This window comes from Phacochoerus africanus, chromosome 15 (genome assembly GCF_016906955.1).
Source record: "Phacochoerus africanus isolate WHEZ1 chromosome 15, ROS_Pafr_v1, whole genome shotgun sequence".
Classification (NCBI taxonomy): Eukaryota; Metazoa; Chordata; class Mammalia; order Artiodactyla; family Suidae; genus Phacochoerus; species Phacochoerus africanus.
This window is the reverse complement of record NC_062558.1, coordinates 57,480,901-57,493,100: the sequence shown is the minus strand read 5'-3', so window position 1 is coordinate 57,493,100 and position 12,200 is coordinate 57,480,901. Positions and strand designations below refer to the sequence as shown.

General features: G+C 42.6%; 1 protein-coding gene across 6 annotated transcripts in view; it reads right to left on the bottom strand.

Annotated features, from left to right (window-relative positions):
* Positions 1-2,111: 2,111 nt before the first annotated feature.
* TARBP1 (TAR (HIV-1) RNA binding protein 1) overlaps positions 2,112-12,200 on the bottom strand; it is a 76,655-nt gene continuing 66,566 nt past the window's right edge. For 3 of the 6 annotated variants that reach the window (XM_047762726.1, XM_047762727.1, XM_047762728.1), the window contains 6 exons: positions 10,223-10,304; positions 7,308-7,479; positions 3,658-3,849; positions 3,347-3,471; positions 2,840-2,976; positions 2,112-2,508 (listed from right to left, as the gene is read on the bottom strand). In XM_047762726.1, the coding sequence (XP_047618682.1) occupies positions 2,340-2,508; positions 2,840-2,976; positions 3,347-3,471; positions 3,658-3,849; positions 7,308-7,479; positions 10,223-10,304 (877 nt within the window). In that variant the 3' untranslated portion in view covers positions 2,112-2,339. Of the gene's footprint in view, positions 2,509-2,839; positions 2,977-3,346; positions 3,472-3,657; positions 3,850-7,307; positions 7,480-8,758; positions 9,144-9,902; positions 10,001-10,222; positions 10,305-12,200 lie in introns of those variants that run through there. The other 3 variants (XR_007132457.1, XR_007132458.1, XR_007132459.1) reach the window with 3 other exon arrangements.

Here is a 12,200-nt window from a genome sequence, read left to right as displayed (position 1 = left end):
GGAGCGGCCCAAAGAAATAGCAAAAAGACAAAAAAAAAAAAAGAAACTACAATGAGAACCAGGTTTGTGTTAGGAAAAGCAGTTAAAAATAAGCATGATGTGAATATTCTATTAGAATGAGTCTTGGGTTGGTGTCAGAGGGTATTGGTGAGAATTCCTGTTTATGTGAACATACATGGATGTTGTACACACATGGGCTGGCAGACACCCAGGTCCCCAAGTTCTGTCCACCGAGAGGGCCTGCAATGACACCCCAGGAGCAACAAGCACATCCAGCACCCATAACTAGGTTACTAATGGTATTTGCCAGTAAACGGAGCCAATGATTCTCAGTGGAATGTCTGACTCTAGAGCTGGGATAGAGAAAATTAAAGATGGGCCTGAAGCATTGTGTAGTACTGGAATGTAAAGGAGTGCTTTTAAAAAACAAACAAGCAAAAGAATGGGAGCATCCAGAGGACACAAGAGCCATCCATGTTGACATAAATAGATGCCTGAGGGCCAAGACTGGCTTCCAAAATTCCAGGTAATGAAGGATGCCCACTAATGGGTGATCAGGTCAGTGGGCAAAAAGTTCAAGAGAAACAGCTTATTAGCGTGGCCTCCATGAATCTCTCCCCAAAGATTTATTAAAAACTGAGGTACTTTTAACAGTTGCCTCTGAAAGTCCTCCTGCAGGAGGGGAGGCTCACTTTTCCTGTCCTTGAACATGGGTGAGGTTGGGTGACTGGCTTCTTTCTAACAGACCATTGAAAGTGAAAAGTGGTCACTTTCCAGAGGAGAACATGGCAAATACGCCCCTAAACAAAAGATCAAAGTAGTAGGTCAGAGAGATGTGATGAGAAGGGCACTTAATCACTGCAGTTTCCTTCCTGAAAACCCATGACCTCAGTCTGCTATGAGAAAACATCAGATAAGCCCAAATGATGAGACATTTGCTAAGTACCTGATGGATACTCTTCAAAAATGTCAAGGTCATGAAAGACAATGACAGACTGAATCTGTCAGAGACTGGAGAAGGGTAATGGGCAGGGTCAATGCAGTGTCCTGTCCTGGATGCCAAAGCCAGGGATTCTGGGACAGAAAAAGTGCATTCGTGGGGAAATGGGTAATGTGGGCATAGATCAGGCTTGTAGTCTGTCAGTGAGCAGCACCATTATTGATGCTAATTTCTTAGTTTTGATAAATGTCCATGGTTATGGCAAGATCCTATTAGAGGTTTCTGGGAGAGGGACATATGGAAAGATTGCAATATCTTTGCAGCTATTCTGCAAAACAAAAATTATTTTAATACAGCTATGGAAGAAAGCTGTAATGGACTCTGAAGTTTAAATACTGTTAACCAAGACCCACACATGATTAAAGTTCATTGCTGGATGGTGAGGGTTACCAGTAAATAATAATCCTAGAATATCAAACAAAAAACCTCAGAAGAACAAACACAGTAAAGCAACACTTGTAGGTTCCATCCTCATTAGTGGTAATGACATGTTAAGAGTAAGTCACCTTCTTTGGGTCCAGATTGACAACTGTCAGCGTATGAACTATTTCTAACCATTATATGGCATCTGGGCAAAAGTGGAATATGAAAAGTTCCTGAAAATTTCATATGAATGATTATGGCCTAGTTCATAGCTTTAAAAATAAATCATGAACTTTATAGGGAAGCTGGCCGGTATCCTGCCAAGCATGTTTCTTCCCCGGGGAAAAGTAGTTACAGAGCAGCAGAAAGAGGCTAATGACTCAGCCCCATGAGAACCCTTTGCTTCCCGCACTCGTGCCCCTATGTTCCTTTGACGAGAGGGTGGTATTAATAACCAGAGCTGCCTTAAATCTGCCTTACTCCTACCATAATCCACATTTCTGACAATACCAGTTTCTAGGAAAGAAATGCTCTCGTGGGTTCAGTCTCTGGCCTTGCTCAGTGGGTTGGGGATTTGGCATTGCCATGAGCTGTGGTGTAGGTCCCAGACAAGGCTCGGATCTCCTGTGGCTGTGGCTGTGGTGTAGGTCGGCAGCTACAGCTCCAATTCTACCTCTAGCCTGGGAACCTTCATATCCCACGGGTGCAGCCCTAAAAAAAAAAGACAAAAATAAAAAGCACTGTTTCATTTTCACAATTGCTTAAAATATTTTATTAAAGAAGCCATACGACTTAGCTAAAAATGTTTATTAAAGGGGACAACATATAGTAAAATATTTAAGGCACATGACAGTTTTGGCATTAAATTGAAAGAGGAAATACAAATTAGCCCAGTGGATTTTAGAATCTATTTCTTCATAGATTGAAAACAGTGTTTGAACAGCACCGCTAACTCATGTCAGGGAAGGCACGCGCTTCAGGACCCGGCATCCCTGGGCCTCAGGAGCTGCTGTCTGGTGTATTCCCAGATCAGCAGAGCTCCGCTCACGTGGACGTTGAGGGAGCGGATGATTCCCTGCTGAGGAATCTCCACACACACGTCCAGCTGCTGAATCAGATTTGCCGGGATTCCTTCACGTTCATTGCTGATGAAGAGAAACCGGAGAAGGGAAGTTAGTTTCCTTGTAATAATCAATTTTCTTCTCAGATATTCCAGATGTTACTGGAAGAGAGAGCTTAACCAAATGAAACACGTCTATGGTACCAGGAAAATAAAGAGTGTAGCAAAAACATTTATGGGTCAATTCTGTGTTCGCCTGACCATCTCAAATGGGAGAAATAAAAAAAAACCAGAGGGGGCTTTCCATAAACCTTGTTAAGTCAAAATTCAGGTGTGTGTGTAGAGTCAGGAGTCCAGGTAAAATTGAAAACCTTATGAAACATTTTCTAGACAGAGACTCGAGACAGTGTTCTTACCCCAACAAGAGGAGGGACTTCTCAGGAAAGCAGAACTGAGTTAGGTCTACACTTCTGGCAGTTTGTTCCACACCCACTATGGTGTAACCTTCTGCTTTTTTCTCTTGCAGATAATCGATTAGCTGAGGTGGTTTGACCTTAATATTAGTTTAAAAAGAGCAGAATATTAAATCATTTATAGCCCTGCTGAAAGAAAAATCAGTTTCTAAAAAAAACTTTTAAGAAACTGAAATTTGTTAAAAGGAAAAGGACAGAATTACACACTATAAAAAAGACCCTCCCCCAAAAGAACTCCTCCAACATCACATAAATTTATAAAACAAAAGTTTTATAACAGGACATATTTTACCAGCCACAGGACACATTTTACTGAAAAATTGATGACTTCTAAAAATACAAACTTTAAACTATTGAAGGCCAGACTATTGGAAAAGGATCTGGGAAGATGGTATACTACAAAAGATTCTAGCATGTGAGAATTTTAATAACAAATGACTTTCCACCCACCTCCACTAAAGGAAGCCACTGCTCCGCTGAAACACTGAGGTGCTGAAACTGCTTGTCTCTGATGCACTGAAGGCTGCTGACGACAAGGGCCGAGGCACCAAACACCTCGCAGGTCCGGCAAAGCCCTAAACACGAAAGGCCTTGGTTACTGCTGCCAGTCTAGGGCCAAGTTCACTATGCCCCTGACATTCCTCTCAAGCTCCCAGAGAGGGTTAAATGTGGAAAAGGGAGCCAGAAATGGCACTGGGTTGATTAAAAATTTTCAGCACCAAAGGATTTTCAGCAAGCCTCCTGGAAAACTATAATTGTACCTCCTAAATTGGTTGGCTTATCAATGAGTGAGGCCACTACAACCAGCCTACTGATTGACTTTCCAAGTCTGGCAGCACGATCCTGAAACACCAGCTCCAGGTCTAAGTCTGGAGCATTATTTTTCCATGGGATAATCTTCTTCTGAACATCAGCCCACTCTGACTGGTTATCTGCTTCACCTGAGTGAGGACCTGGGAAGGAAAAAGAAAATATAACTCTATTTATTTACATACATAAACATTTTTAATAGCTTAAAATGATAGTGTACAATGAGATTCATTACAGAACTTCTGGATTCAGATACAACTGGCATTTTCAATAATAGCTTAAAATTTTCAAATTCTACTTTACTAACCAACATACCATATTTCGTAAATATATAAGATGCATTTTTTTTATATTTTAGCATACCCCAAATTGGAAAGTATCTTAGAATCCATAACGGTATCATAGTTTGAGAGCATTTTTTCTTTTCTCTTCTTTCTTTTTTTCTTTTCACCAGCACCCTCGGCATGTGAAAGTTCCCAGGCTAGGGGTCCAATCGGAGCTGCAGCTGCTAACCTACACAACAGCTTCCACAATGTGGGATCCAAGCTGCATCTGCAACCAACATCGCAGCTTGCCGCAATGCTGGATCCTTAACCCACTGAGCGAGGCCAGGGATTGAACCCACATCCTCAGGAGCACTATGTCAGGTTCTTAACCTGCTGAGCTACTAATACTCAAAGAGAGCATTTTTCCTTAGAGGTACATAAAATAATGGTATCTCTGAGAAACATGGTGTATTAGATTGGAATAAACTGTAGCAATAATATATTCCTGAAAATAACATAGTCTTTACCTTAAATTATTTAACAAGCACTTGGGAGGCTTTTCTACAATGAGGCCTGTCTTCAGGAGCAACGATCTCCTAACTAACTCTATGAGTGCACAGAACCTCAATGACCACACCAACTATAAACTGAGATCTCTGGCTCAGGACTGAAGCTCCTTCCAGGCTCCTCCTCCACCATGTCCCACTGCAAACCTGGCTGAGCAAACAAGGGGCATGCTTACTGGGATGAAGAGACAGGCCAATGCTGTGCTGAGGGTGAGCTCCCAGAGAGGAGGTACCCACACCTGGGGGGTGGAGCGACAAGGAGTGGGCCCGGGAGGGCTCAAGGGAAGGGAGCTAGCTAAGTCTGCCAAGCCTAGCCCCTGGGCAGGGAGGGCAAAGGTACGCAGGGCATATGCGTAGAGCGCAGATGCCCGAGGCCTCCGGTGGTGCTTTGGGGTCGCCCATAGCAGGCAACGGATGGACGAAGTTAACTCACACCAGATCCTGAGAACTTTGTATATAACAATAAAGAATTTCTTCTACAGGAAGGAGCCATGACAGTGCTTTAAGAAGTGGAGATAATAGTACTCATTTTGTGTTTTAGAAAATCTCTCTTATAGGCAATGTGGAGGATAAGATGGGACTGGAAAACCACTGAGCAGCTTTTGTACTAGTCCAAGCACAGGTGAAAAGTCTAAATTAAGTTGATGCAAGAGGGGCTAAAGAGGAAAAGCAGACCTGCCAAGACCTGATAATGGATGGCTGTGATGAGAGAGAAGCATGATTTCTGTGTATCAGCCAGAGCTGCACCACCAGGAGCACAGACAGGGCGGGTCTGCGTGGAAAGGTACAGGCATTTGGAGGTGGAGTGTAAAGAGCTCGTGGATGCTGGATGCGCGTGGGTCCTGCAGGCCCAGCAGAGAGACTGCGCAGAGACAACCATTTGCAAATTGCAGCTGCATAGGGTGGTGGTTCCCAACTGCCGAAGTTAATACAAATATGCAGGGAGAGCAAACAATGAGTCTCAGCATAAAAACCGAGCTGTGATTTCCTTCTCTATCAAAAACCAAAGAGAAAGACCTCTGTAGCTTTATCCCCTTCTAGCAACTCCTCACTCCTCGGCTCAGCTCTGCGCAAAACTCAGACCAGACGTGCACACAGGCTGATGCTCTGACTTCCCCTCCCAGCGAGGTTGTGCCCTCCCCGGTCACCGTCTTTTGGCCCCAAATCCACATTTGCTGTTCTCTGTTTTGAGAGAGTTCTTCATCCACACTCTGCTTGACTTGCTCTAACTTCATGTACGCCTCTGCTCAATGCTAACTCCTCAAAAAGGTGGGTTTTTTTTGGTTTTGTTTTGGTTTTTTTTTTTTTGTCTTTTTGCCTTTTCTAGGGCCTCTCCCACGACATATGGAGATTCCCAGGCTAGGGGTCTAATCGGAGCCAAAGCCACCGGCCTACACCACAGCCACAGAAATGCCAGATCCAAGCCTCGACTGCAACCTACACCACAGCTCACGGTAATGCCAGATCCTCAACCCACTGAGCAAGGCCAGGGATCGAACTGGCAACCTCATGGTTCCTAGTCAGATTTGTTAACCACTGAGCCACAACAGGAACTCCAAAAAAGGTCTTTTAAAATCTTCTGTCACACTATCTCTTTACACTGCTTTCTGTTCTCCATCATGCTTTCTACAACCTAATGTCTTATCTATCTATTTAGGGTTGTCCCCCTGGAGGAATGTAAGCGCCATGAGGGCAAGGCCTTTGTCTTAAACCAGCACAAAGGAGTCAATCAATAAATCTTTGTTGACTGAGTAAATAAGTTAAAGGTGATACATTTTAAAATGCATTCCTGAACCATCTAGGGTGTTTGATTAAAAAAAAAAAATGCAGTTTCCTAGAACTCTCCTGGGTTAAAATCTAAGGGTCAGACCCAAGAATCTGCACTTTTAACAATTTGTCCAAGGGATTCTTAAAAAAAACACTAAAATTTTAGAGAACTATAAATATAAGGGACATGTGGGGGAACTCCTAAGTTGAGTGAGAAAAGTCAGACGGGAGGAAAATCAGGATAGCAGGAAAAAAAGACGTGCACCCCCAGGAGCACAGATAAAGGTCAGGTACAGTGAGAGTGTTTATTTGGATTTTGTCAAGAAGAAGACAGAGACAGTGTCTGATTTTCTGAAAGTCTCAATGATGGACATGGGTTAGAGAAGCCAGAATCAGGACAAAATGTGAGGGACAGAAAAGATGAGAATACAGATCTCTACTACACATCGCTTAAGGTTACCTGTGATTTTTAAAACGGGTGGGGACTTGGGGCAGCTTGACTGTGAAGGGAAGGAGAGAAAGCTGAAGGGAGGGAGGCGTGAAAGGAGGGGTAAGACGCAGGAGGAAGAAGAGGCTCGCGGTGGCCAAGGCAGACCCAGCAGGGATGGGAGTGGAGACCTCTGCCTATTCCTAAATGGGACAAGGGAAGAGATTTCTTGATTTCGCACTCAGAAGAAAAAAGAAATCCCTATGTTTTCAGAAATATATTGTAGAAGAGCAATGGCTATTAATTAACAATATTTCTAAGAAAAGAGAAGCCTTTAGTTTCATATAGTAAAGCAGATCAGGCTCTCTTTGGCTTTTACGACAAAGCTAATGTCCACTAAAAAGCACTCGTCAAAGGGACACCACACTTCCTGCCTTTTCTCCAAGGCAGGGAGCGGGGTTCATCACATCAACAAAAAAAATGATACGACCAACTAACTACCTGTTCTAAGGAACGTGAATCAGTGAGCCTGACTAGGGCAACGAGGGGGAAAATAAAACAAAAATTCCTTTTACCTATGTCCTGCTGAGACCAGTCACTTGGTGTCAGTTCACAGAGCTGAGTTGGAGAAAGGTACCACTGAAATCCTGTATCTAAAGGAATGTCAGTGAACCTGGTAAATTTATCAATGGCGATCCATTCATCTTCGACAAGGCCGGAGAGGCGCGGAAGGACGTAAAATATGGTCTGCAAGGAGAATTGTAAAATCTAAATGTTTTCCCTTAAAAATAACAAAGAGATACGTGATAATATGTTTAAAGTACAACTTAATATGATATATCCTCCCTATCACACCTGACCACATTGCATACTTTCATTTGTATCTTAATGCAATGTTCATCTATATTTCTTATCTTCTCTAAGAATTTAGGGGATTAATTAAAACAAAATCCTTGAGAGAAGACAGATCCTCTCCTCCAATAGTTCTAATTGTGTACAATACACATTGCGCTCTTGATAAGAGCAAAAAATACTTTTAATCAGCACTAATGTTAGACAACTTCTGGATAAATGCTATTTATTGATAACCAAACACCTCCAACAAGTAGTCAAGTTCAAGCTCTTTTTTTTTTTTTTTTGATTTTTTGCCATTTCTTGGGCTGCTCCCGTGGCATGTGGAGGTTCCCAGGCTAGGGGTCAAATCGGAGCTGTAGCCACCAGCCTACGCCGGAGCCACAGCAACACGGGATCCGAGCCGCATCTGCAACCTACACCACAGCTCACGGCAACTCTGGATCCTTAACCCACTGAGCAAGGTCGGGGATCGAACCCACAACCTCATGGTTCCTAGTCAGATTCGTTAACCAATGAGCCATGACGGGAACTCCAAGTTCAAGCTCTTGAGATGCCAGATCTTCACTCTCGCCGCCATTATACAAGTTCAGAATCTAAATTTTGCCTGGACTATATCTTAGCTGGGTGATGTTAGACAAGCCATTAGCCTTTCTCAGCTTCAACTTCCTCATAAGTAAAATTTTAGAGGATAAAATCAGGATAAAACAGCATATAAAAGTGATCAGTAAACTGCACAGTGTGACTCCACCGTAAATAGCAGTTATTTCATTATATAACAATCCTTCTTCCCTCTTGTACCTACTACAAGAAGACTGAAATCCAGATCATCCTCAAAGATGAAAAGGCACATAAGAAGCAGAAACACAACTGGCAATTTACAAATGAAATTACAGGAGTGCCCGTCATGGCACAGTGGAAATGAATCTGACTAGGAACCATGAGGTTGCAGGTTTGATCCCTGGCCTTGCTCAGTGGGTTAAGGATCCGGCATTGCTGTGAGCTGTGGTGTAGGTCGAAGACACGGCTCGGATCCTCATTGCTGTGGCTGTGGTGTAGGCTGACAGTTGCAGCTCTGATTGGCCCCCTAGCTTGGGAACCTCCATATGCCATGGGTGGGGCCCTAAAAAGCAAAATAAATAAATAAATAAATAAATTAGTTAATAAAAATAAAAATGAAATAATAAATTTATAACAATGTGCAAGGCTTCATAGAAGTGTTTAGAATACAGTTTTCTTTTTGTGAGCAATATTCATGCAAATTTAAACTGGCATAATGAATGCAACTGTTTATGAAGTAGGTACTAAGTTTACCTTTACATGTTTTAAAAGAGTTCTTGTAAGCCATTATTTTATTTACACATACAGTTATGGTTCATATAATTAATGGAGAATGAAATATATAAAATATATGAGAGTGAGGCAGTCAAAGTCAGGATGAAGGAAAAGCGGAGGCAAGGGACTTACTCCTGCTGGAGAACTGAATAGAAAAGGCTGACTTAGCACTAGAGAGTTATTAAGAGTCCTTCAGAAAGATGTCAAACAAAGCATTCTGGGCACTAAAGGACACAGAACAGAGCATGTTAAAATATTTGAAAAATCCTAAATAACTTTTGCAATGAAGCAACAGAAAGTACACAGTAATGTTCTATGATGGATACCTCACAATACATAGATTTGTATTTGTTTAAAAAGGCCAGCTAATTAGTAATCCACATACCAGAAAAAAAAAAAAAAATCCCCCCAAACTGCTTATGAACAGTAGCTAAAACTATGGATACCCTCAAGCGCTTCAGAGGAAAAGTCCTAGGTTTTAAATTCAAAGGCAAAACATTATAGTTACAGTTGAAAAAGGGAGAAAGTAGGAGTTCCCATCATGGCTCAGTGGTTACAAACCCGACAAGTACCCATGAGGACATGGGTTCATTCCCTGGCCTCGCTCCGTGGGTGAAGGATCTGGCATTGCCATGAGCTGTGGTGTAGGCTGGCAGCTGTAGCTCCGATTCGACTCTTAGCCTGGGAACTTCCATATGCCGTGACTGTGGCCCTAAAAAAAAAAAAAAGAAAAGAAAAGAAAAGAAAAGAAAAAGAGAGAAAGTAATTTATACCAAATTTTATAATCTATATATTAACTAATCCACATGCTAATTATAATAAACAAGTCTATGGCTCTTAAAATTACATAAGCACATTGTTACAATCAATGATGTGGGGCATCATTTGCTACACAGTCAATCATCCAGAACCTAAATATGCAGTTAACAAGAGTTATCTTTTGCTTCTTTCATAACAATGGGCTTCATTACAACAAATCTCACCTGCACAAATGTTCTCACTCATTTCCTTTTAATGTCAGAACAGATTTCTGTTCAGAGTTAAATATTCCCCCTTCCAGTGTTTACAAGCCAGACACTGCCTGAGAAACAGAAAGTGAAAATGACTAGCTGCTTTTCACTGCCAAAGAGTGGCAAGCAGGCTATCTGCATGAGGTGACAAACTGAAAGTGAGGCCTTCAGGATGTGAAGGGGATGTTGTCAAGGGGGAAGTTACCCTCATTAACCTTTAACAACTGTGGCTGGAAGGAAGCCTTAGGACTAGAGATGTGATGGAGAATTCACAAACGGTATTCTCCGCTCACCTCGAGACAGTAATCCTTAAGTGGGTGAAATGTTGCAAAGAAGAAATGTTCTTGGATGCGCTGCCAATTCTTCTTGGCGTTCCTAAGAATTAAAAATATGTATAAGGCACAGACTAGGGCACTTACTCTGGTGAGGGGGAAAATCAGTTAGATCTCTGAAAGAGGTACCGCAGAACTTAGGATGAATGGAAAATCGTGTGAACTTTATCCTAAGATTTACACACCCTTGTCTCTAAGATCGACATGCTTTAGACACTGACATCCTTTAGAAACTGACCCTAAATTTGACATTTTGAAATGATACTCAAAGACAGGGAGTTCCCGTCATGGCTCAGTGGTGAACGAATCCGACTAAGAACCATGAGGCTGTGCGTTTGATCCCTGGCCTAGCTCAGTGGGTTAAGGATCCGGCATTGCTGTGAGCTGTGGTGTAGGTTGCAGATGTGGCTCGGATCCCACGCTGCTGTGGCTCTGGTGCAGGCTGGTAGCTACAGCTCCAATTCGACCCCTAGCCTGGGAACCTCCATGTGCCGCGGGAAGCAGCCCTTGAAAAGGCAAAAAAAAAAAAAAAAAAAAAAGGAAAAAAAGAAATTGAGTAACTCTCTTATAGTCAAACAATAAACAGTGATGCAATAAAGGCTCCCCAGTTCCAAGTGTGGGGATCAATCCAGCAGTGTGTACAGAGTCTGGGGCTGCATCAAGGTGACAGGGAACAGGGACGGTTGTCACTGGACAGTGATAGGAAAGTCTCGTAGGGCAGCTGCCACGTGTACAACTCACATGCTTGAGGGAAAAGGATTCTACACGGGAATTGGGTAAGAAATCATGACTGGGATCACTGAGTCTCTGTGGCCATAAATCCTTTTTTTTTTTTTTTTAAGGACAGAATATCATCACATAAGTCACTTATGAAAAATACTTGTGAAGATTCACAACATGCAGCCAAACTAACAACTTGCAGAGGCCAAACAAAAGTCATACGAAATTTTAAATTTTTAACTTTAACAAACGCAAACAACAAAAAGCAAAAAATTCATTGTTTTAAAAGGCAGAAGAGGTAGAAATAAAAATTATACAATAAACCATTACCCTCAGTTTAAACTCATGACCAACAAACCCAGAAGGTAGCAATTTCCAGAGGCCTTCCGGGCAAGATCGCTCGCTGCCATGGCCCTCGGACCTTCTTCACCAGCCGCCCCCTCCTCCCCCAGTTCCTAGTCCCTAGGGTGCTGCTCTGAGTCAGGCACCCTCCCTACTCCATCCACAGCAGTGGTGTTTTATCTGATACTAGGCATCCGAGTAGGATTTTGTTTGACGAATACGGAAGTTCTCTTAGAAAAGAAAAAGGGAAAAGCCTCTAGCTTTAACTGGGACATCCGAGGGGCTAAAGGTATGGCTTTAAAGTCAGACCATGCTGCTTCTCAGCAGTTCTCTGACAGCAGAGGATGATAACATCTGGCTACACTGAAGAGAAACATCTAAAGGTACATAAATTAAACATCAAGGATAAAAAAAGCAAAAATAAAATAAAACAAAAAAGGCCAGTGATGGAGCCGACAACACTTAGACTTATAACTAAACTGTACATCAGGGAGTTCCCATCATGGCTCAGCAGTTAACAAACCCAACTAGCATCCATGAGGACACAGGTTTGATTCATGGCTTCGCTCAGTAGGTGAAGGATCCAGTGCTACTGTGAGCTGTGGTATAGGTCATAGATGCGGCTGGGATCCTGTATTGCTGTGGCTGTGGTGTAGGCCGGTGGCTACAGCTCCAATTCGACCCCTGGGCCTGGGAACTTCCATATGTCATGGGTGCAGCCCTAAAAAGCAAAAAAATTAAAATAAATAAATAAACTGTACATCAAATCACAACCCAGTGAAGGCTGCAAACTCGAGCGTGCTGCCAAGATGGGTGGAAGGGGAGCTGAACACATGCTTTCTTTGTGCCCTGTGGGACCATGTGCAGGGGACAGGTC